Source organism: Simochromis diagramma, unplaced genomic scaffold (genome assembly GCF_900408965.1).
Source record: "Simochromis diagramma unplaced genomic scaffold, fSimDia1.1 OVJJ01000333.1, whole genome shotgun sequence".
Lineage (NCBI taxonomy): Eukaryota > Metazoa > Chordata > Actinopteri > Cichliformes > Cichlidae > Simochromis > Simochromis diagramma.
In genome coordinates this window covers 86320-112500 of record NW_024386765.1, presented here as the reverse complement: position 1 = coordinate 112500, position 26181 = coordinate 86320, and the positions used below count along the sequence as shown (strand labels likewise).

General features: G+C 45.1%; 1 protein-coding gene and 1 long non-coding RNA gene across 3 annotated transcripts in view; one reads left to right on the top strand and one right to left on the bottom strand.

Moving 5' to 3' along the window:
• LOC120735294 overlaps window positions 1–1085 on the top strand; it is a 23146-nt gene extending 22061 nt beyond the window's left edge. Inside the window, exon 3 of the long non-coding RNA XR_005696215.1 lies at window positions 1071–1085. This is a non-coding gene — a long non-coding RNA (uncharacterized LOC120735294). The remainder of the gene's footprint in view (window positions 1–1070) is intronic.
• The window catches only part of LOC120735282 (guanine nucleotide-binding protein G(o) subunit alpha), a 98446-nt gene extending 81731 nt beyond the window's left edge, over window positions 1–16715 (bottom strand). For both annotated transcript variants that reach the window (XM_040034579.1, XM_040034587.1), the window contains exons 1-2: window positions 16598–16715; window positions 15819–15861 (exon numbers count right to left, since the gene is read on the bottom strand). In XM_040034579.1, coding sequence (XP_039890513.1) covers window positions 15819–15861; window positions 16598–16715 — 161 coding nt within the window. The remainder of the gene's footprint in view (window positions 1–15818; window positions 15862–16597) is intronic.
• Between the last annotated feature and the right edge of the window lie 9466 nt (window positions 16716–26181).

Here is a 26181-nt window from a genome sequence, read left to right as displayed (position 1 = left end):
CTATATATGACAGGAAGAGCAAACGGTGAATGGATATTACTTCTGCCACTGCACTGCTTTTAGCCTTTCTTTGATGGGACAGTAGTGAGAAGACAGGAAAGCTGTGAGAAAGACCAGGGGCAAGGCACAGGAAGTGACCTCGGGGCAGAATCAGGTGTGGGCCTCTGTAATAGCCTGACAGCTCAAAGCAGGCAGCTATCTTAACTGCACTACTGTATAGCTCTGTGTAAATAATCATTCTGTACATTCGATAATCTTTAATCCTACAACTGTTTACAACTTGCATAGTTCCCATTTCTGTATAGCTGTATATCTCAGATTTCTGTAAAGTTATTTATTTCATATTCTGTATAGTTTTTCATATTTATATCCTGTTCATAGCCTGTACATAGCTTGTACTCATTACAGCCTGTACATACCTATAGTTATAGAATATTCACAACATACTTCATACCGTGTACATTATAACATACCATAATAGACCCATTTCTGTAATATACTCACATATCTATATTATTGCTAATATATATTGTAATATATCTATATCACTAAAGCACTTCTGGATGGATGCAAACTGCATTTCGTTGCCCTGTACCCGTGCATGTGCAATGACAATAAAGTTGAATTCTATTCTATTCTAAAGCAGCTTTACCCACACGCAGGCCTTTAAACAGCCGGTTAAAAGCTCGACCCAAGACACAGCTCAAGTAGAAGAAATGTCAGTTGTATTACACATTGTGCTGGCTCCTGTTAGTTTAGTTTTTGTTAAAGTGTTAAATACACAGTTATGTAACTAAAGTTTTCAGTGGAAACACAACCTGGGCTACTTTTATGCTTACATCTGACACATGCTGTAAAATGGAGAGAATGTTGTCTCCAGGAGTTTAGGTGATTTAGAGCAGCAAGGTATGGTGGGTGTGTTCCGGTTAAAGAACACGGAGGCAGCTTCCAAGTTTAGGAGATTTATTCAGCTGTGGTCTGTAGTAACGATACATAAAGCACCTATCAGTACAGCACACATAAAATATTCAACATGCCCAGACATAATTCTAGCACAGAGATGGCACAAGGAACTGTATTCAACACTCACATCTATAACAACTTCAACAATTACACAAGAATTAATAATTAGCATTAACTAACTTAGTAGCTTACATAGCGTATTAGCGTATTAGCATAGAATAATATTAGCATAGTCACGAGGGAACAAATACACACAATAGCATCTGACATACACAACATCATGTAAACAGAACCCACCTTCTGGCATTCACATACAGCAATAAACCAAAACCCACGAGATGCTGATGAGAGGACACAAGGAGCAATGCTGGCTATCAGCAGCTACAAAGGCAGACTAGCAGCACATGGCACAGAGTGGTGCATTCAAGGAGCGTCAGCAATGATATGGTGAGTTCAATGACGTAGGACATATCAATTTCCACAGCGCAAACACTATCAATAAACAAACCACAACACTTCAACCAAGCAAACAACGTGCAAAAATTGGGCTTTCTAACACAGCCGCCCCCGACTGTCTGCACAGACCATCGAATCCGAGGTAGAAAGGCCACTCAGGTACGTGGATCCTTATAATCATCTTCAAGCATAGGGAGTGAGACCAAGCGGGCTACTGGTTGAATACACGTTTGATCTTTGACCTTAACGGCAGCAGCCTGGATGAGTCCATCAGCTCCAGGGTAAGTAGTCGTCACCTTACCAACAGGCCATAAAGCTCTTGGGAGCTGAGGATCAACTATGAGCACCACTTGGTCCGGTTTGAGGTACTCCGCATCCTTCTGCCACTTCTGTCTCTCTTGCAGGATAGGCAGGTAGTGACGGATGAATCGGGACCAGAAGTGGTTGACAAGAACTTGACTATGTCTCCATCTGCGACTCCCGATAAGGTTACTGGGATCGTAAACCACTTCAGGGAGTGATGCATCATAGCGTCCCATCAGCAGGATGTTAGGTGTGATGGGGTCTGGATCTGCTATGTCTGATCAGACATAGCCGAGAGGCTTAGCATTTACGATACCTTCCACTTCCACAAGGACTGTACGAAGCACAGTTTCAGGGACCGTCTGCTCCTTGAGTACGACCTAAAGAGCAGTTTTCACGCACCTGACCTCTCTCTCCCAGGCGCCACCGAAGTGAGGAGCACTGGGGGGTGTTGAAACGGAAAGCAATCTGCTACTCTGCCAAACGCTCCTTCAACTGAGGCACCATGGTCTCAAAGGCCTCATGTAGCTCTCGGGCTCCACTGACAAAATTTGTCCCGTTGTCACACAGGAGCTTAAAAGGTTTGCCTCTTCTGGCAATAAAGCACCTTAACGACATCAGAAAGGAGTCAGTGTCAAGGCTCTCGAGGAGGTCTAGATGCACACAACGGGTCGTCATGCACTTGAAGACTATGCCCCAACGCTTCTCTGTTCGACGTCCAATTTTCACAGTAAAGGGTCCAAAACAATCGACTCCAGTTGAATAAAAGGATGGTTTATACAGACGCAGACGAGCTGGTGGTAGATCTGCCATCTTTGGGATGGAAGGATTGGCACGCCAAGCCTGACACTGCCTGCAGTCCCTCTGATACCGTCTGACTGCTTCCCTCCCCCGGAGGATCCAGAACCGGCAACGCAGTTCAGCCAACACTCTCTCTGGTCCAGGATGAAGGAGGGTCTCATCAAAATCCTGGATGATGAGCTTAGTCAGAGGATTTTTTTTTTTGGGTCTACAGGGAGTGCAGAATTATTAGGCAAGTTGTATTTTTGAGGAATAATTTTATTATTGAACAACAACCATGTTCTCAATGAACCCAGAAAACTAATTAATATCAAAGCTGAATGTTTTTGGAAGTAGTTTTTAGTTTGTTTTTAGTTTTAGCTATTTTAGGGGGATATCTGTGTGTGCAGGTGACTATTACTGTGCATAATTATTAGGCAACTTAACAAAAAACAAATATATACCCATTTCAATTATTTATTTTTACCAGTGAAACCAATATAACATCTCCACATTCACAAATATACATTTCTGACATTCAAAAACAAAACAAAAACAAATCAGCGACCAATATAGCCACCTTTCTTTGCAAGGACACTCAAAAGCCTGCCATCCATGGATTCTGTCAGTGTTTTGATCTGTTCACCATCAACATTGCGTGCAGCAGCAACCACAGCCTCCCAGACACTGTTCAGAGAGGTGTACTGTTTTCCCTCCTTGTAAATCTCACATTTGATGATGGACCACAGGTTCTCAATGGGGTTCAGATCAGGTGAACAAGGAGGCCATGTCATTAGTTTTTCTTCTTTTATACCCTTTCTTGCCAGCCACGCTGTGGAGTACTTGGACGCGTGTGATGGAGCATTGTCCTGCATGAAAATCATGTTTTTCTTGAAGGATGCAGACTTCTTCCTGTACCACTGCTTGAAGAAGGTGTCTTCCAGAAACTGGCAGTAGGACTGGGAGTTGAGCTTGACTCCATCCTCGACCCGAAAAGGCCCCACAAGCTCATCTTTGATGATACCAGCCCAAACCAGTACTCCACCTCCACCTTGCTGGCGTCTGAGTCGGACTGGAGCTCTCTGCCCTTTACCAATCCAGCCACGGGCCCATCCATCTGGCCCATCAAGACTCACTCTCATTTCATCAGTCCATAAAACCTTAGAAAAACCAGTCTTGAGATATTTCTTGGCCCAGTCTTGACGTTTCAGCTTGTGTGTCTTGTTCAGTGGTGGTCGTCTTTCAGCCTTTCTTACCTTGGCCATGTCTCTGAGTATTGCACACCTTGTGCTTTTGGGCACTCCAGTGATGTTGCAGCTCTGAAATATGGCCAAACTGGTGGCAAGTGGCATCTTGGCAGCTGCACGCTTGACTTTTCTCAGTTCATGGGCAGTTATTTTGCGCCTTGGTTTTTCCACACGCTTCTTGCGACCCTGTTGACTATTTTGAATGAAACGCTTGATTGTTCGATGATCACGCTTCAGAAGCTTTGCAATTTTGAGACTGCTGCATCCCTCTGCAAGATATCTCACTATTTTTGACTTTTCTGAGCCTGTCAAGTCCTTCTTTTGACCCATTTTGCCAAAGGAAAGGAAGTTGCCTAATAATTATGCACACCTGATATAGGGTGTTGATGTCATTAGACCACACCCTTTCTCATTACAGAGATGCACATCACCTAATATGCTTAATTGGTAGTAGGCTTTCGAGCCTATACAGCTTGGAGTGAGACAACATGCATGAAGAGGATGATGTGGACAAAATACTCATTTGCCTAATAATTCTGCACTCCCTGTTGTATGATCGGGTGGAAGGTGTCTAGCTCCAGCTGCTCAACTCTTCGTAACCTTCCACCAGTTCCGTATCCTTATCATATTCGGGTGATAAGGAGTTCTAACGGCTGTTGGTTGGCAATGGTCTGCCAGACTTGAGTGCCTTGGCCTCCTCTGGGAATGACTCTGACTGGGCCTTCATCAGGAGGAGTTTCTCAGCTTTGATGTAATCGTCTGCTTCACTGGGCGAGCTTGAGTTTGGGTCAGCCGCCCCATGTAGGGACCGCGCTGTTGTCTTCATGAGATCCTTCCAGGTGGAGAACATGCTGATTTCAGGAAGTCGAGGGCAGGAGTTAACCCTAACCTGTCCACAGAAATATGATTTCTTCAGCTCACCATCCTCTGGCTCTGGATATGCTGGTGGGCTGGTCGGCCAATGCTCCTCGGATTGACGTAAAAACTCAGGGCCTTGGTGCCACCGGTGTGGTCGTGACAGCTCCTTCAAGGTCTTGCCCCTGGTAATGTCATCATCAGGGTTATTCACGCTATCCACATATCTCCAGGTATTCCCATCTCTCTGCAGGTAAGCGACAGACCCATATGCTCTCTTGGAAGTGTTGCAAAAGATGTGAAGATCTCTACTTGAAGCAGATGAATCAGCAGACACTGGTGCATAACATCTGGGGATTTCCATTTGGATAAGATCAGGAATCTCCCTTTCCCAGGCAAGCCATCTGTCACGAAGGCTAGGTGGCTGGATCGGGTCGTCCCAGCGGAGCTGCTCCTTCCAAAGATCCTGTACCAGAGTCTTGGCCTGTGTGGTGAACGGTACTATATAACCTAGCGGATCGTACTGTCACGCAAGTGTTTTGTAGACGTTCCTCAGTGTGGGTTCAGTTCTCTCCCCAAGTCGATGTCTGTATTTGAAGGAGTCACGAAGGTAATCCCATGTCAATCCCAGAGTTGGCTCCCAATGGTCTGTGCTAGACTGAGAGAGCCATAGGTCACTACTCTCAGATCTGACATTGGATGGAAGATGTTCAATGACAGCAGGGATGTTGCTGGCCCATTGACGTATCTCAAAGCCCCCGGTGTGGAGCAGCTGGCGCAGACTGTCGACTAGGGCCTTAGCTTCCTCTTGGGAGTGGGTGCTGTGGAGGCATGGTAGCACTTGCCATTCATAGATCTTCGGCTCTTCATTCCTCTTCATGTCCCGCCAGAGGAAGCGCAGCACTGGTTTGTTTGCTGGCAAAAGGCGTGCCTGGTGGAACATACCTTTGATGTCGCCAATCACAGCAACTGGATACTGTCAAAACCGAACAAGAACTCCTAGCAAAGATGGACCTAGGGCAGGTCCAGGGAGGAGAATAGAGTTGAGGGACTTCCCTTTGTACTGGAAAGAGCAGTTAAAGACGATCCTGTCCGTGTCGCACCATGTGGTGAGGTATAAACCAGGATTCTGCAGTGGTTCTAGCTATCTCATGTGGCACCACGGCTACATAGCCCATCTTCTCTAGCTTCTGACTCTCCTGACAATATACTTCGGCGCGTTGTGGGTCTTTGACAAGTCTCCTCTCTGTACTGCGCAGACTTGGCAAAACTGCTTCCATAGGAGTTTGAAGCATGGCGGAGTTGGCGCGACGAAGCAGTGGTGTGGCATACCTCTGTGTCCCATCGACAGTGACCCTGATGGTGGGTGTCTGGAGTAGGTTTAGAGCTTGCTGATCTTGCTTCGATCGGGTTACCTGCTTCTCGCTCACATAAGGCAGCGTATCAATCTGACAGAGACGCTCAACATTCCTGAAAAGCTCACTGGTTGGCACAACTGTTGCTGTGAACAGGCACTGCTGCTCAGTTGCAGGAGTTTGGTCGATACTGATGGGACCTTGGAGCGACCAACCAAGCTTGGTATGGACAGCGATGGGTCCCCCTGTCAGGCCCAGATGAACTGGTTCTGTAGGTGCCATGAGATGAGGCATGTCAGAGCCGATAAGCAGCAGAGGTTGAACATGGTCTACCAAAGGCAGAGGTAAGTCAAGCAGGTGTTTATAGCGGCGTTGGAGAATCCTCACCGGATAGGAATGTTCTGAGAGACCAAGGGCATCGGCGGTGAATGCCTTTTGTATATGATACTTCTCCCCAGGTTTGTAGGGGGAGGACACTTGGAAGGAAACTGAGGCGCCACGAAACTGCACTACCTCTTGGTGGACAGTCCGCAGGGTAAGTGTCTCAGACTCTGGGGTGAGGTTTAAACGTCGAACAGCTTGTGATAAAATGATGCTTCATTCTGAGCCATCAGAATGAAGCATCAGAATGAATGCCGGACCGCATCATGCAGTACAGTCAGGTGTTGCTCTCTGTAGGTATTACAAGGTCGTTTGAGGGTGCAAACCTCCGGCTGGTGAGTTCTTCCACATTTCCAGCACCGCTGTGCATCAGTTAACCACCTCACCATCTGGTCGGTGGTCAGTTTCTTAAACTCTATACAAGCGTTCAGGAAATGCTCCTTATTCTCGCAGCAGGGACAGTATGGTTTTGGTCTGGATGAGGACTTTGGTCGAACAGAACTCCCTTCTGAGCATGCTGTGTCACTACTGCTGCTAGTGTGTCATCAGTGACAGTAGCTCACCTCTTCATAAATGAAAATGTAATTATTCAGGTTACCTGTCCTCTCCTGTGTCAATATTAATGACTTACTGAGGGAGCAAACGACAGGCCGATCCAGTAGAAACAAATGAAAAGAAAATAGGCACACCTGAACCCCAGACAGGCCTGACAGAGACAGCAAAATACTGCTGCTGTTTGTCTTCTTATTTCAAAAAGTCTCTTTATTTCAATCATTTCAGTAGATAAACACAATGCTAAGCGAGCTTTAAGTGACTTTGGTTCTTCCAGTGGGAGCAGAAGTTTAAATTGTTCGCGTTAATGATACGTATCCAAACATCACGACTCAACCTGGAGATGGCGTCTGTGCAAAAACGGAGTCTAAAACTGTGACGCTTCACTTATTTTAACCAGATGAATATTTTGGATAATTAATTAGCTGACTGCTGTTGTACGTATATATGCACAGCTATATACTCATTATCAAGTTTTTCTTTATCACTTTGTACTTTTTTAGTAAAGCAAACATGAAAGAAAAAAAGTAAAATGTTTTACAATTTAATGCAACATACTTCATACTGCAACATACTTAAACTGAATCAAAAATAAACCTTGTATATGTTACAGTTTACAGTGCCATGGGAATAGTTAAATTTTTTGTATTGCTGCGTATGTCTGCTCTGAGTTAGCTATGATACAAATCCAAAAATACAAACATGCATTTAACCAGACACTCTTTCAGCTACACAGCCACAGTCACACTCAGCTGACTTTATATCAGCTGAGTGTGGTCATTGTAACAAGACTCCATTGTCTCGTAGTGCACTGAACTGACATGAAATCTGCCAAATAGCTCTAACACACACGGAAAAAAAGTCACACAACCACAAAGCAACACAAACAAAAGCACCAAGAAAAAGAAACTTTCAAGTGTGTGTAACTGCACACACACACACACACACACACACACACACACACACACACACACACACACACACACACACACAATTCCCTATAACAAAAGACCTTTGTTTCTTATAAGAAGCCCTGATTAGCGCACAGACCACACACACAGTCATAATGACCTGGCTTTATACAAATGATCAAATGACCTGGCTTTATACAAATGATGATATACGTATATGTGTGTGTATATATACGTGCACACACACACACACACACACACACACACACACAAATACACACACACACACACACACACACATATATATATATACATATATATATATATATATATATATGCGTGTGTTTGTGTGTGTGTGTGCACGTGTGAACCATGTCTATGTGTGTGAACCAGCTGCTAATGGAGGAAGGGACCGGTCCAACTTCTGCCCAATGACCTGTCTCAGAACCACATGGAAGCTCCTGCCAAACATCATCAGCCACCTCCTCCACATGGATGACATCAAGCTGTATGCCAGGAGTGAACGAGACATCGATTCACTCATTTACATCACAAGGATCTACAGCAATGTCACTGGAATATCATTCAGACTGGAGAAGTGTAGTTGGACGCTAACAAAGAGAGGGAAGGTAGTCAGAACTGAGGGGATTGGACTACCAGAAGGCAACATTGCAGACATAGAGGACAGCTACAGGTACCTGGGGATCCCGCAGGCAAATGGGAACCACGAAGAGGCCGCTAGAAAAGCTGCAACCACCAAGTACCTGCAGAGAGTAAGACCTGAGGAGTCAGCTGAATGGGAAGAACCAGATCTGGGCAATGAACACTGACGCCCTGCCTGTGATCAGGTACCCTGCTGGGATCATAAAGGATGAGATAGAAGCTACAAGACAAGGAAGCTCCTGACCATGCATGGAGGGTTTCACCCCAAGTCCAGCACCCTGAGGCTGTACGCTAAGCGAAAGGAAGGAGGCCGGGGACTAGTGAATGCAGGAACCACTGTCCAGGTTTAGACAACAAACATCCATGAGTACATCAGGTAGATGGACACAACTGACCGTGTGCTCAGTGAATACCTCAGGCTGCAGAAATCTGAAGAAGAGGAGGGAGAGGAGGAACCATCATGGAAGGACAGGCCCCTGCACGGTATGTACCACCGGCAGATAGAGGAGGTGGCTGATATCCAGAAATCCTACCAGTGGCTGGACAAAGCTGGACTGAAAGACAGCACAGAGGCACTAATCATGGCAGCACAAGAACAAGCTCTGAGCACAAGATGCATAGAGGCTGGGGTCTATCACACCAGGCAAGACCCCAGGTGCAGGCTGTGTAAAGATGCTCCAGAGACAATCCAGCACATAACAGCAGGGTGCAAGATGCTAGCAGGCAAGGCATACATGGAACGCCATAACCAAGTGGCCGGCCTGGAAGTCCCGAGGTCAAAATGGGAGACGCCCCTAGGGTGGTGGAGAATGACCGAGCTAAGGTCCTGTCGGACTGTGGCTAACCAAAGTAGTGGTGGACAACCAGAGGAAGACGGCCGTAGTGATGGACGTAGTAATACTGAATGACAGCAACATCAGGAAGAAGGAACACAGAAGCTGGACAAATATCAAGGGCTCAGAGAAGAGCTGGAGAAGTTGTGGAGGGTGAAGGAAACAGTGGTCCCAGTGACTCCCAAGATGGGGGAGTGGCTCCAGCAGATCCCAGGAACAAGAAGGATGAAGAAGGACTAGAGGGGAATATTTTTGTATGTGTACGCATTGACTTTAATATAATTAAAATGAAATGGAGGACAGGTAGGACAATAAACGCAGAAAGATTTGCAGCATATTCAAAGAGCCTGTTGTGTTACCCGAGTAATAAAGCTGCTGCACGATTAGCTGCAGATAAAAACAACCAAATAAAAAAAAGGGGAAAAAATGTGTGACTTTACCAAGATCTCTGTCTGCACGGGGCAACAAGAGGGATTTTATGAAGAGCTCTTTTATAAAGATCACTAGTTTTTAATGTCACCAGTTGATTTTATACCAATTAACTACTGGATGCTCACATAAACACCCCGCAGCAGACACCGAGTAGAACAAGGCACCTTTTTCACTCATTTTATTTTGGAAGATTCTTGTGGCGCAGATTTGGTTTCACGAGCGATCAGAGAAACATGTTGCTAACACAAACAGACAAAACAAGACGTTAGTCTGATTGAACTAAAATCAGTGATTCGTGTGCTGTCCTCGCCTGCAGTCTATGGTAAAGACCATCAATATTAAAAGCTAGTTGAGTGATGTTAACAGTCATTCAGGTAATAGGATACATAACAAATCAAGTACAAAATCAGCTTTGATGTCATCATTCCTGCAGGAAAGAGATTTTTTTCAAAGGCCTTCAACAGTCACAAAGAGACTTCTTCCAACAATTTCCTGGAAATTTCCCACGGCCTTTCTGGGAGGTTTGCCTTTGATATTTCCATAATGTAAGTGTTGTACTTCTTGTGATTTCCAAGTGGAACTGATCAATTTTAAAGGTCTGATATTTAAGTATCAGTTTGTAAAGACTGACTTACAGCGTGGAAACAAGAACAACTGAAGATTACTGTGAACGAGGTGAGTTCGAGGGAGGAGACGAAAAAAGGAAGTGCCGAAGTTTCTTCCCCTGGGATAAGAAGTACGTGTCTCGGTGTGCATGCACCGATAAGGTTGTGATAGCCGAGTTCAAATTTGACTATTTACAACATGCAGATCTGATTGAGACACTAAACAAAAAGGGCATCACACACGCACGCACGCACAGCTATGATGACCCCTGCTGTTAGTTCATGGCTCACTGAAGCGACCAATCAAATCATTCCAGTAAAGAGCACGCCCATGGCTACATTTGGCCAATGAAGGATGACTATCTAGCTGACGGACCGTTTTGGACGACCAGTTGTAGACGGCCTCTCCGTGCCACACTGGAGTTGGTGCCAGCACGAGCTGCCCCTGCTCTCTGCAGCCCAGTTCCTCTGCTGGAGTCTGAGCGTCTCAGAAAAAGGCAGCTAATAATTATCAAGGAGAGCAGAGTCCAGGAGAGAAGTGCTCTTTGCTCTTTGTCCTTGACTCTCTTTGTTACTTCTTCTAGCTTGCTGAATAAGTTAGAACATGTTGTTTCACTTGCCGATCTCTCCTCTGTAGCTCAAAATGTCTTCATCTTCCTCCTCTTACCTTCCCAGTCTGATTCACATTCATCCTCCCTCCTCATATATCGCTGCACCCTCGTCTCTCCTATCCTGTTTCCTTTCACACTCCCACAACACTTTTCTGTCCTTTGAGAAAGAAGAAATTGAATTCTCGTGCCTCACTGCTTCAGCGTGTTGTCCCTGGGACTCTCCTCCTCGCTCTTTGTGTTCTTCCCTCTTTCCTTTCTTGTTCTCCTACTTCATCCTTGTTTCCATCACTGTCACACTTCCTATTTTCTCCTGTAATTTCAGTCTTTTCTATCCCCTGTTTGCAGACTGCAATTCTTTGCCCCGTTTCTATGTGCTGGGTATTTTTGCCTTCATTAAATTCTGCCTCCTTCCATCTATAACGCTCCTTTGCCTCTCTGAGCAAAACACCACCACCTTTTTTCCTCAGTTTTGCTTCCCTTCCCCCTTCTATTCTCCTCTTCTGAGGCTTAAACCCAATTATCTTGTGTTCTAGAGAGAGAAACCACACACACGGTGGGAACAGCCTGTGGGAAGCAGCGCAGCCGCGAGGGACGGACGCCGTTTGTTCTCCCTTCGGCCGGTCGCCTCCGATCGTGTCAGCAAGACACAAGCGCACATATACACAGACTGAGAAAGCCAGAGATAAAGACGAGAGGGAAATACAGAAAAGGAGGCATTGTATGTCACACACACAAGCCTGTTTAGCTATCTTAGTGAGGACCTTCATTGACATAATGGTTTCCCCAGCCCCTCACCCTAACCATTACAAATGAATGCCTGACCCTAAACCTAACTGTAACCCTGACACTAAAACCACATTTTGAGCCTCAAAAAGGTCTTCAAACTTGTGAGGACCGGTGAGTGTGTCCTCACAAGTGACTGTTGGTCCTCACAAAGATAGCTAGACAGGAACACACACACACACACGAGGAGAATAACTGACTAAATTGCTTTGATGCTAAAACACACTCTAATCAAAATAACTGGATAAAGATTTATGAATTCATATAAGTTTGGTTCACAATTTTCTTCACGTCAGTTTAAATCAATACAAAATTGAAAGCTGATATTTCATGTTGAATGAAGTACTTCAGAATAACCATTTTACTGCATAAATCTCCACAGAAAAACACCAAAAACCAATAATCACTGATGTTGGTTTGTTTGAGCACGTCGCGATCCCGAGCTTAACATTCCCACCGCTTTAAACGTTCCTAAGCAGGGATGATGAAACGAGCGTCCCTGCCCTGTTTGGGTAAAAGTCAGTTACTCAACGACATCTTTATTAAGTGAGCAATGCAGGCCTCCTCTGTTACTCTGTGACTATGAAGTGCATTGAACTCATGATGTGTTTAACAGTCTTGGCTTGCATGTGTTGTATTCTGTCAGTTATTGAAAGAGAAATTACACAGACATTTAATAACGTGTCAAAAGATGTCATGAATGCCTCCTTTATGACTTTTCTTTTTACAGACCAATGTGTGATTAGAATGTGTGATAAGCATGACAGCTCAGCTAAACTGAGGCTTTACGACTACGCAAGGACCAAAATACAAGCATGCTGGTAACACCTCACCCTTTGAGTCATTTCAAACATCTGCGTACCTGAGGGCCAAAAACATGGTTTACAAAAATAAATAAAGGCTATGGTAGCATTGTAAAATGCATTAAGCGGCCGTGACATGCACCAAGTCCACGAGCGCAGCGTGTCAGCTATAAAACAGCAGTGTTTGGATCTTGAACGCTATGATTTGAAACTGGAAGCTGGAAATTCCACTTGTTTCAGCAACGATTTTGCTATTTTATCCTTTAACTGCTGCTAGGTCATTAGGCAAACCTATAAAATATAAATCTTCCATCTCCAGAAATAATTAATCCATTTCCTGGTACGCTTACACCCATCTCTGGAGTTTGCCCTTCCAGGAGCAGCCCCCAAAGCAAAGCCTTTCAGGGCAGAGTGCAGCCTACTCACAGCCACTCTGACAGGACAGAGGGCTGTACTTAATCACATCGCTGGGAACAACCTCTAATATCCTCCTCACTTTGCCTGACGGCGGCTTCTTCCTCGCTCCTGTTTGATGATATGAAAATATCCCGACATTAAATTAGTTTTCTCACATGCTCACAGTGAACGCTGCTGGAGAGGTCAGTTTGCCAGCTGGGCAGCGAGAGAACATTTGCACACATCTAAACACACACAGGCCCTATAAACAGATGGTGTCTCCTCGTGCACGCACACACACACACACAGTAATATGCTGTTAACACATGACCAGGTCCCTCGAGTTTGCAGCCCAAACATTACACACGAGATAACATCGTGTACGTACTTATGCAAAAACGCACACAATCCAGTCATTCACATGATTCTGAAACCAGTTCCCCATCTCTGCACAGTCAAACATGTTCTTCCTCAGTTCGTCATCCTGCTTCCTCTTTACTGTCTCAGAAGTGCAGTCCTACAGTGGACCATGCTGTAGCTTCACACCATCAGAGCTTAGTCATCCACACACTGCTGTACTTAATCCACTATCGCTAACACGCACCAACGACGAGCACCTGCGTTCCCCTCAGAGACGTTATCGCTGCATCACATCGGAAAGCAATAATCTGCATTCTAAAGGAGAACGGGCACAGACCTAAACGACTTCACCCGTGCACAGTGCACACTATTGTGTCTATGCTGTATTATACAAAGTGCTGCTATAATAGACTCCCTACTTCCAATCATTGAGATCACACACACGCAGCTGCCACACGGATACGCCGCAGCTCAGTGGACACGCCGTTAAATCTAAACCTTAATCTAATCCACTCGTCCTCCCTGTGCGAAGAAAGCAGTCCACTAACAGCAGCAGGTCACTCGGGCACGCCCCGATGTTGAAAGCACACTGTGAAAGAAAATGCAGCGAGGAGTTTCCTCTCTGACGGTTCAGGAAACACTAGAGCATCTAAAAGGCTTCCCTCACAGGGCGCTGACCGCCACTTTGGAAAAAAAAGTTTTACATCGTTTATAAAGAAACACAAATGCTCTAATTTTACAATTTATACAGTAGTCCATTACTGGCACTTTGAAAATGCCTCTGATGTGGTCCCGCTGCATCACGCTGCTCGATACCCGCAAATAGAACGAACCCTGATAAGAGTATAGAGCGTAGTGGATAAAACCAAGAATAGTTTTAACATGACATCCATTCTTGCAGACTGTAACCAGACAGCAGACACATGGAGGTGGCAGGACTGATGTGAAGAGCAATAACTGGCTCCTTTTTGTCAGGAAATCGTGTCGATTGATGAGCAGAAGTCAAAAACATCCACGCTGTCTTACGTAATAAAGGATATAAAGTAACAACCTTGTCGGCACCGTCTACATAAATCTATTAAACCAACAGACTCAGACCTAAATGGATTAACGCCAGGTTTTATAAGTGCACGAATTACATCAGTCCAATGCATACAACGACTCCAGTGAACCCACTGGGAGGACTGGTCCATTGCTGGAAGGACCATTAACAGCTGAGCAACAGGCTCATCTGGATCCACTCGTGTCCGTCATGTGATGCGTCGCCATGCATGCACAACCAAAGCAAGCCTATTATCGGCTAAAATACACCAGCGGAGAAGACTGATGGAAAACCATATGTCATAATGGGATTACAGATTTGAAAGAAAAGGACGGGGGGCAGCCCATGTGCAGCCAGCCTTAAAGAGGAACTATAGTAAATCCTGTAGGTGCTTTATAGGATTATTGCAGCGACGCTGCAAACACAAAAACAGCATTAGGAGTATAATAAGGCTGCCACAGATAAGTCCTGATAGAAGGATCATTACGCACATTGTTGTGAGTCCACAGGAGAAAGAAATCTTTACTTTAAGCCCCTGAACTCAGCCCTAAATCTCAACAGGAGAAATCCAGATGTGCCACAGCTACACTGGACTCACATCTGGTAACTGTGTAAGCCTTCACAGGCAAAAGCACATCCAACAGGGTAAAACAATGTTTCAGTAAAAATATTACAGAAATAAAACGGCTACGTCACATTTCGGGTCAAAGATTGTCGCACTCAGTTTCTCGTTTCAGTTTTCGGCTACTGGTCCATGATGGCCTATAAGCCTCATCCCAACCACTCCCACCAGGAAAAAAATCAACAAGTAAATAATTTGAGAGCTTAAAAAAAAAACCCCACTACAGAATAAAATCAGAATAGTTCTTACTTTAGAGTCAGTCAGCCCCATCGCTAATGGATAAAGTGTTTAAGCTCAATAAAATATCACGATTATATAATGATGGTAGTCATTTGTGTGGGAACATTATCATTCAACCAAGGTAACAGGTAGCAGCATTTCCCTGGTGTCTACAAAAACTAATCCTCCTACAATGTATTATTACAGGATTTAACAGTAAAAAAAAAAAAACAACAGTTCAGTGCTTTTAAAATGGACAGTGAATGCATAACTTACCCAGTCACTGCAGTGGGTGAGAAAACCCACTGCATCTGTCTGAACATAACCGTAACCAATGATTCATCCTGCAACCGTGAAACGATACAATCGTCCTTTTGCAGATGCACAAACTTGGAAACTCCAGACCAATCATATGTTTCTAAAATTGTGGTTTTTTTAGTAGCTAAACATTAAATCTGGATCCATTTTTGCATCAGATAAAAATGTTACACTAGGCTGTCAACAGTGCAGCACCTGTGTGTGTGTGTGTGTGTGTGTGTCTGTGTGTGAGAGTGTGTGTGTGTGTGGGGGGGGGGGGGGGGGGCATAAGAAAAAGGACACACATGCACACTATAGGTTTATTAGACCGTGGTTATGAAAGACTTACTTCATCTGTTTGACGATGGTGCTTTTCCCTGACTCTCCGGCCCCTGAGGGATAAGAGACAAGAAGACAATATAAACAGGGTGTGTGTGTGTGTGTGTGTGTGTGTGTGTGTTTGACAGAAAGATGGAGATAGACTGTCAGAGAGGAGGGGTAGGTAGGGAAGAGAGAGAGAGGCAGGGAGGTATGTGCACAGCACAGCAGCAGCGGGTGGAGATGAAAGAGATGGACAAAGTGGCTGAAGCCTTTCTTCCTCAGCCTCTTCCATCCTCCATCTTGCAACAGAGTCAAACAGATTAAACACTCGAGGTTAATTTCGCGCAAAGAATCAATGAATCAATCCCAAACCAATGAAGCAGAGCTGCCTGTGCGGGGCCCTCCACTGCTGCATGCTGCCATTTTTTCGCCTTGGCTTCCATCTGCAGCCAACATCTCTGGTGTAGATGTCATCTTTTACCGACCCACTGACTGATTGCGCGTTAAAACATTTGGACCATCTGCCGTTATTCAAGCAGGTGGCTTCAAAATGATGCAATAGGAAGGAAGGGTTCCTTCAAATGCACAATAAAAAATCATAACGCATCTTTGTTCTTGTTGTTGAATATAGTTTGTGACAGACGTCGACAGTTTGTCTTTTCTTTCTTTATTTCCACCACCAACCCACACCCACCCACACGCGCGCGCACACGCACACACACCACACCTTCCCACGGCCCCAGGGTCTCATTTCTCAGCCCTGGCGCTACCAGCCGAAGAGAAGAGCATTAAAGCCAAGTCTCTTACCGAGCAGCAGCAGTTTAACATCTTTGGCCGCGGTGAGGCCGTCCTCCTTCAGGTTTTTCTCGATGGCTTTGCTCCGATCCAGAGCCGCCCTCTCCTCTGCGCTCAGAGTACATCCCATGGTCAGAGAACACAGCTTGATAGAGTATCGGTACCGGGATCCACGGAAGAAAGCGCAATAATTAGACGAATGAATGAAACTTCAATTGCAAATCCTTTTTCTTTCCTTCGCTGGTTTATTGCCCCCCTTTTCTCTGCTCAGGCTTCGATCCCTCTGTTTCTTTCTGGGCAGCCGGGTAGAAGCACCGTTAAAGCATTGAAATCAGGGATCCGCTCGGTTTGATCCACAGCGCAACACCGAGACGATATAGCCTCCGCAGCTGGTCGCTTCTCACGCGTGGTCTCGGAGCTGGTCCGTCCTTTATCCGTGTCTTTCTTTTCTCTTTTTTCTCCGTTAGTAAATCACGATAACGGTTCCCTTCTTCTTCTTCTTCTTCTTCTTGTTCTTCTTCGTCTCCACTCGTCTATTCTGCGTTACTGGGCGGCGGTGCGCATTGCTCGGTTCTTCCGTTTGGCTCCTCCGGGGCGGGCGGCGGCGGGGACTCGCTCTGTAACACTACTGCCTCCCGGTAGCTCCGGTAGGGGCTCAGTGCTCCGTCAGTTCATTCGTTCAGTTGCAGGTTTCTGACGTCAGAGCAGTGAAAACAAATGTGGGAGAGCACATCCACGCTCCCAGTGGCGCGGCCTTGTGGCGCACTGGTATATAGTACCATCATGGGCTTCAGAAACAGTTAAACCCAAAGCCACTCCAGGTTAAGTTAACGGTGAGGTTGATCTGTCTATAGGTCCGATGGCTCGTAGAAAATCACATAAAGTAGGGTTAAATGGATATCTCATACTCGATAGAGCAACGGATTTCATTTTCAGACGCATAAAACTGCAAATGCATGAGATTTCTTTACTCGTGTATCTTTCTCTGAAGTTCTCTTCAGTAATAATGTCCTGGCATCATTGTATAAGACACTTGGACTGATCTGAAAGTATCTCTGAGACTCTTCCCAAAGACAGCAGTGCGGTGGTTACATGCAGGGCTGGATCTAACCTTTCTGATACCCCAGGCTAACTCATGATTTGGTACCCCCAACCTCCTTACATATTCATTTTTACCACCACAAGTTTTTGAGAAAATTGTCCCTTTTAGGTATGTTAATGGCCCCGAATGAAATGTACAGGATAGATGGATTCCCATTTTTGGCAAACAGGTTAAAACCCAATTTTTGTAATTCACAGGGCAAAAGTTTGTTGGACAATTTAAAGCAGGGGCGGCCAACTCCAGGCCTCGAGGGCCGGTGTCCTGCAGGTTTCCCCAGTCTTATAAAATGTCCTGTTTATAAGATTTGGGGAAACCTGCAGTCAGCTGAGACTGAAGAAGTCGCTTGGAGTGTCGAAACGTTTCTCCCACAAAACGCTACGTCCAGATGAACAGAATCAACTTTTGCACAACAGCAACAACATTTAGCTACGTGGAGCATGAATTAGCTAAGGTAAACACAAACACGTATGTTCTGCATCTGGTACACAGCTGCAAGTGACCAAAGGTCATAAAACGCTATACAAATACAGGCCATTTACCAAAACAAAAAAGACAAGTAGCCAGTGCATTAGCAGTGATCATAATTTCATCCTACAAACAAATATTTAATCCAAGATTAAATATCGAAGCTACAGTATTAGTTTATATATATTTTGACTATAATTCAATACAGTTGCAGTTCTAATATTACAAATGTATTCATGGACATAATATTGTTAAGGAAAAAGTACCGAGGGAGGCAGCTCTTCCATTACATCTTTTTTATTGAGTTGCTGGCTTCATACAGCCGCACTGTTCATCTAACCATCACACTGTTTGTGGAAATGGAGCCATTTTCCAGCTGATTGTGTGGCTGGTTTGGTAATAATCAGCATCATCAACAATATGACGCATTACATGCACACCTTGCACCCCTCTGTTTGCACAAGATCATCTAAGATGCCTTGCTTTTATTGACTTTGTGTATGAAGACAATATTTCAGTCTTGATATTGTAGTCAATTGGGAAAAATGACATTGGCTTTGACAAAGAAAAAGAAGCCCTCAGTGGTTACAGCCATGACTAATGGCTGGATCTTGGCAACAGCGGGTGCTCTGAGGTTGCATATGTGGCAAAATAAGAAGCTTCTGGCCCAGCTTTCCTCAGCGTAAGTGTTTTCGTGCCTCCATTTGGATCTATTTTAAAACTTCAGACAACATCATCCTTTGCTAATAATTTATCAGACATTAGACTTTAGAGTCATAGTTTCTGGTATGTTGGCGATGGTGTTTGGCTCTGCCGCTGCCGGGCGCAGTTTGTCGCGCTCTACTACTGTTGTGTTGTTTTTTCTGCTCTACTGTTCTCACTCAGTTTTAATGATGTATTTGCTGCCCTGGTGTATGATCGCCTGGGTAGCAAAGGCAGCCAGGCTATTTACCATGATGCCACACGATGTCTCGTCCTCCTCTGGCATTTTCCACCCTCCTCCATTAGCTGGATCCTCGTCAGGCGATTTCAGTGGTCCCTCTAGAGCATAGGTGTCAAACTCTGGCCCGCGGGCCAAATTTGGCCCGCAGCCTAATTATATTTGGCCCGCGAAGCCATACCAAATTACTATCAGAGCTGGCCTACTGCTATTATACAGCTAATATATATGTTGTTTAGTATTAAGCTTTGCTTGTTCCATATTCAGTTTTCCAGCAAAACGTGTTTGAGTCCATAAGAAGAGATTCATTCTTATATCTGGAGCAATAAATATATTTCAATAAATATAAATGTTAGCCCGCGACTTTGTTCCAGTTTTGAATTTTGGCCCACTGTGTATTTGAGTTTGACACGCCTGCTCTAGACCACGGAGAAGGCGAGAGAGAAGAGGAGGTATTCAGGTAAAGCTCAGGCTTTACTGGCGGCGTGGTTTGGCTGGTAAGCGACGTCGAGCGTGCGTTGTCTCCTGCGTCCAGAAAAGCTCCATGGAGGGCGACTTGTTTTCCACGGCCTTGTTTGGATACGCTGGGCCCGGCTCTTTGAGACCGTGCCACCTCAGGAGGGTTTATCCAGACTCTTCTGCGGGCTGGCTTTTTCTTCCCTCGGTGAGTGGACTCTACGAGCGTGACGGCTCGAACCCTGTGTATTTACGTCCCTTAACATGAGCCTCTGCAAATAATGAGGCTTCTAGCTCACTGAATATGGCGCTTTTTAACGCTCGATCTCTGTCTAATAAATCATTCTTGTTGAATGATTTTATATTATCTAAAAAACTGAATTTTTTACTCCTGACTGAGACCTGGCAGCGGGATGTAGACTACTCGTCACTTATTGAACTCTGCCTGGATGGCTATACTTTTATTACCCAGCCTCGGTTGTCTGGTCGGGGTGGTGGGCTTGCCGTGGCTTTCCAGGACCGTTTCTCCTGCCGCTCCGTGAAAACTGGACATTTTCGTTCGTTTGAGCTGCAGCTGCTTAAAATTGGTAACAAGGATCCTTTGTACTGTGCTGTGGTGTATCGTCCACCTGGATATAAGAGGTTATTTTTATCGGAGCTCAGCGACTTCTTATCCGCTGCTATGAAGCTGTCTAGAGTGCTTATAGTTGGGGACTTTAACATTCACGTTGATGATGACTCCGACCTATTCGCCAGAGACTTTATGAACATTATGGATTCTTTTCATTTGACTCAGCATGTGTCCGGTCCTACACACAGCAACGGTCACACACTGGACCTTGTTTTTTCTTTGGGTTTAAATATTGATTTTATTTGCTCTGAGGACATTTTTATTTCTGATCACTATGTTATTGTTTTTAACTTGTCTTTTAATGAGCCTTTGTCCCCCGTCAGACGGATGGTTAGCTCTCGCATCTTAAACTCCTCCACAGCGGAGAAATTTGTGGATGCTTTTAACTTACAGCTATCTCCTCAAAATGGTGTTGATTTCTCAACCAGTCTTTTTAATAATTAATTATTGCCGTTTTATTTTAGATGAAATCTGTCTGGTTAAGACGAGGAGTGTTTCTGCCTCTAAATCTCCTCCTTGGCTAAATGACAGTATTCGTTGTCTAAAACGTGATTGTCGTAAAGCGCAGGTTGAGGAAAACTCATCTAAATGTTCACCTCCTCTATCTTAAGGACCTTTTAGCTTCTTTTAATAATGCGATCAGAGATGTGAGGGCTGCCCATTTCTCACGCTTGGTTACAAAGAGCAGAGGCAATCCTAAGGTGCTATTCAACACCATTGGTGACATTGTTACTCCTGCTCTGCCTGCGGCCCCGATTTTTTCTAACGACTGTGAAAATTTTCTCTCTTTTCTGCTTGCAAAGATTCATAACGTGAGAATGAATTTTACACACTCAGCACCTGTTATCTCGATCTCTACCCCATCTCGGCCCGCTATCTTGGATCCTTTCTCTCCTGTTTCACTACCTGAGCTGGTAAAATTAGTGAATTCAGTAAAAGCATCCTCCTGTTCACTTGACATTGTACCTGCATCATTGTTCAAAAATGTCTTCCAGTCTATTGGCCCATGTGTGCTCACTTTAATCAACTCTTCACTGGCATCTGGTATAGTTCTGGTTTATTTTAAAAACGCTGCTATTCTCCCACTTTTAAAACAACCTCAGCTTGACCCCTCTCTTTGGAGCAGCTACAGACCTATCTCTAAGTTACCGTTAATTACTAAGCTTCTAGAAAAGGTTGTGGCTCAGCAGCTTATGGCAGCTCCTGATAAACATGGCATTTACGATAAGTTTCAGTCCGGTTTGCGTCGATTTCACTCCACGGAGACAGCTCTTCTTAGGGTCTCAAGTGATATCTTGATGGATAATGATGCAGGAAAATGCTCTGTTATACTCATGTTGGACCTCACATCAGCTTCCGACACAGCTGACCATCACGTCCTCATTGAAAGGCTGAAAATTGTGTTGGTGTATCTGGAACTGCATTAGAGTGGTTCTCCTCTTATCTCCATCACCGATCCTTTTCTGTGGCAGTCTCCGATTTTAGGTCATCCTCTACCTCCCTTACTTATGGTGTCCCTCAAGGGTCAGTTTTGGGGCCTTTATTGTTTTTAATATGTCTTCTCCCCCTCCAGCATATAACGGGCTCTTTTGAGGACATTTCTTATCACTGTTATGCTGATGATATTCAGTTGTACGTTTCTTTTAAGCCCCAGGATTTATCTAAGCTTCAGCGTCTGAATGATTGCTTAGATTCGATCAAACGTTGGATGGCTGCAAATTTCCTCCAACTCAACGAGGGGAAAACCGAAGTCCTCGTATGCGCCCCTGATAGGTTTCTATCGCAGATAGTGAAAGCCCTCGGTCCTCTCTCACTCTGTGTTAAATCCTCTATCAGGAATTTGACTCGAGTCTCACATTGGATGGGCATGTGAAATCTCTGGTTCGGTCTTGTTTTTATCATTTCAGAAATGTGGCTAAGCTAAGCCCGATGTTATCTCGCTCTGAACTGGAGATTGCTATACATGCATTTATTTCTTCATGCTTGTTGTAATTCGCTGTTTATGTGTCTAAGCAAAGGTTCTCTGGATCGTCTGCAGGTTGTGCAAAACGCTGCAGCTACACTGTTGACTAAATCCTGCCAGTACTCACATGTGACACCGTTGTTATCTCAGCTACACTGGCTTCCTGTTAAATTTAGAGTCAATTTTAAGATCCTGGTCTTGACCTACAGAGCTGTGCACGGACTGGCACCTGCCTACATCTTTGATCTGCTACAGCCCGATGTCCCCAGCAGGTCTTTGAGGTCATCTGATCAGGGCTTACTATAAAAATACTAAGAGGAGGACTGAGGGTGACAGAGCTTTTGTGGCCCCGAGACTGTGGACTCCCTCCCCCCAACATTAAGAACTGTGGACTCAGTAGCTGTTTTTAAAAACCAGCTCAAAACTCACCTTTTTAAAACTGCTTTTGGTTAATTTTTTGCCCTGTTTTATTTTCTCTTTTTAAATCTTTTTATGACTTGTAATCTTATGTGCAGCACTTTGTGATTCTGTCTTGAAAGGTGCTATATAAATAAAAATGTATTTATTTATTATTTATTTCCTGTTCACAAAATAGTGACTTGCAGAGTAATTTGACATAAACAAAGAGAAGATGAACACATTTGTTATATATGCCTTGTTCTGCTATGACACTTTTATTTAGCATGACATGAAGTATATACAGTATGAGTTTAAAGTCTATAGCAGGGGGGGGGGGGGGGGGGGGGGGTCTCATTCATTTTCCCAAGGAGCCACTTGAGAAACTGGGACTGTTGTGGAGATCCAGCTGATAAGCAGAACTCAATTCTGCAACAACTACAATAATGATAACATAGAGGCTATAATAACAGTCTGTGGAGTGGGTGTGGTCTCTGGCCAGCTGCAGAGGAGGGGTGAGGCAGTGAGCTCCCAGGGCAGCGCAGGGGCGGGGTCAACAGGTGTGCTGGGATGAGAAGGTGACTGTGACTCTTTATATGTTCACAGTGACAGTCGGAGGGGAGGAGAGCGAACGTGACAGCGGAGCGGGAGTGTCTGTGTCCCAGTAAAACAAAACCACAGTGAAACCAAATCTGTAATTAAAGAAGTGCTGTCATTACGTCCGTGTTCTGTCCATGTGTAACGGGTCCAACATCACACAGTCATTTGATATAATTATTATATAATCATTTTTTGGCCTTATTCAATTTTATTTATACAGCACCAAATCACATCACATCAACAACAAGTAAGCCTGCAGTGCGAGAGCGACGTGGTCCTACTGGTCAGAGCAGAAGTTATACTTACACAATGAAAACGTAAAACCGACATCATAAAAAATATCAACATTAAATCACCATTTAATCAAATTGTGCATGTTTTTGCAAAATTCCAAAGCATTTTAATTTTAAACAAAGTACTGTTGCATTTTGCTTGTAGTTTGATTACTTCATCTGCAGTCAGTCTGTTTTGGACTTGAACAAGTGCATGAAGGTAATGTTTGTATTTCCACCTTAATGTCTGAGGTTCAAAGGGAAATAACAGTCACATCAACAGCAAATTCAAGATGTGCTTACCATTCTGCATCTGAGAGCTCTGGGATGTCCCTTTGTCCCACAAACCTCTCAGATTTCTGCTTTCAGATTCCTGCTGCCACTTTGCTCAGGCTGAGCTGAGCCTGACATTTGTGCGATAGCTTGTGTCCCCATCTTCAGCCTCACATTCCTGCAAAGGTACAACAAACTCATTCAGTGTTCTTGTCCTGATGGAGTTAAATATTTTAGTTACAAGCTCTCAAAGCCTTGGGTCAGTACGATGCAAAAATATTTGTTTCAGTTCCTAGTTCATTTTAGTCACTTTGTCTTGCAAAGTCTGACCATTTTCCCCTCAGACCTGTTCAGCCCCTGGTTCTAACACTTTTCAGCACAGCCTATCTGATCGTGCACTTACGTCTGTGAACAAATCACTTCCTGTAGTAGTTTTTTTTCACTTGGTGCATTGTTGCCAGGTCCTCAATAATCTCAAACTCTTTCATTATCCCGTGTACCGAGATGAGTAACCGGGCTGTGCGCAGACACACTCTGTAAAAAAGTAAAAAAATATCCAGTTTGTTTTCAACTGAAGCTCCAGGTTTCCCTCATCGTCCCAACCTCAGATACTCAGATGGAAATGGAAACATGACATTAATGTTCATTCAATATATTCAGACTTTTATTGCACTATAGATGACAAATTCCTAAACAGCATTCGATAATTTGCGATGTTAGAAAAGTATTGTTGCATCTATAATAATACTTCTCCCTTTTTCTCTTTTCCTTGTCACATGTGGTCAACGTGAGTCATGAGAACATGAGGTACCCTCACACAGGCACACACTGTAAATAGTGATGTGATGCAAGTCTTTGTAAGAACTGTTGCATCAGATGTGGGGTGGGATCCACTTACTGAGGACACAAAAACTAAACTAAAAATGTATTTTGCAACTCACTAAATAAGACTTTTTTGCTGACAGCAATCACTTTTTCCAGTTTCATGCTCTGTTCAGCCACCATTTATCAAGAGATGCTGAATATGAGTTCTTACACTTATATGCAATTATCAAGAATATGTTCAACATGTACAAATCACAGTTTGGCCACAATGAACACCTTGTTCGAACATAAGAGTGTCCATAAGTGCACGTGGCACCAGGACGCTCTAGGCCGCAGGTCTGGTGATACGATTTTGTAATCGTATCAGCAGACCTGCGGCCATATGTTCTGGACACTCGGGTAAAGAGAGGGGCTGAGCTGTCAACTGATCACCACCTGGTGGTGAGTTGGATCAGGTGGCGGGGGAGGACGCTGGACAGACCCGGTGCACCTAAACGCGTAGTGAGGGTGTGCTGGGAACGCTTAGCAGAGGCCCCAGTCCGCGAGATCTTCAACGCACACCTCCGGCAGGGCTTCAACAGCATTCCGAGGGAGACTGGGGACATTGAGTCCGAATGGACCATGTTCAGCGTCTCCATTGCTGAAGCTGCTGCATTGAGCTGCGGCTGCAAGGTGGTTGGTGCCTGCCGTGGTGGTAATCCCCTAACCATATGGTGGACACCAGAGGTGAGGGCAGCCACCAGGCTGAACAAGGAGTCCTATCGGGCTTGGTTAGCCTGTGGGACTCCGGAGGCAGCCGACAAGTACCGACAGGCCAAGCAGAATGCGGCTCGGGCAGTGGCTGAAGCAAAAACTCAGGTGTGGGAGGAGTTCGGAGAGGCCATGGAAAAAGACTTTCAGACTGCCTCGAAGAGATTCTGGCAAACCATCAGGCGTCTCAGGAGGGGAAAGCGGTGCTCTACCTGCACTGTGTATAGTGCTGGCGGAGCGCTGCTGACGTCGACTGAGAAAATTCTCGGGCGGTGGAAGGAATACTTCGAGGACCTCCTTAATCCCACTGACACGTCTTCCGAGGAGGAAGCAGAGTCTGCGGATGACCCGCTTATTTCCGGAGGCGAGGGCACTGAGGCAGTTAAACAACTCCTTGGTGGCAGAGTCCCTGGTGTGGATGAGGTCTGCCCCGAGTTCCTGAAGGCTCTGGACGTTGTAGGGCTGTCCTGGCTGACACGCCTCTGCAATGTTGCGTGGAGATCAGGGGCAGTACCCTTGGACTGGCAGACCGGGGTGGTGGTCCCCATCTTTAAGAAGGGAGACCGGAGGGTGTGTTTCAACTACAGGGGGATCACACTCCTCAGGTTCCCTGGGAAAGTCTATGTCAGGGTGCTGGAAAGGAGAGTTCGTCCGCTAGTCGAACCTCGGATGCAGGAGGAACAATGCAGTTTTCGTCCTGGTCGCGGAACACTGGACCAGCTCTTTACCAGTGGTTCTGGACCAGTGGTTCTGTTGGCTTCATCGGGTGATGGCCTCCAGTTCGCAGCCGAGTGTGAAGCAGCGGGAATGAGGATCAGCACCTCCAAATCTGAGGCCATGGTTCTCAGCCGGAAAAGGGTGGAGTGCCCACTCCGGGTCGGGGATGAGTTCCTGCCCCAAGTGGAGGAGTTCAAGTATCTCGG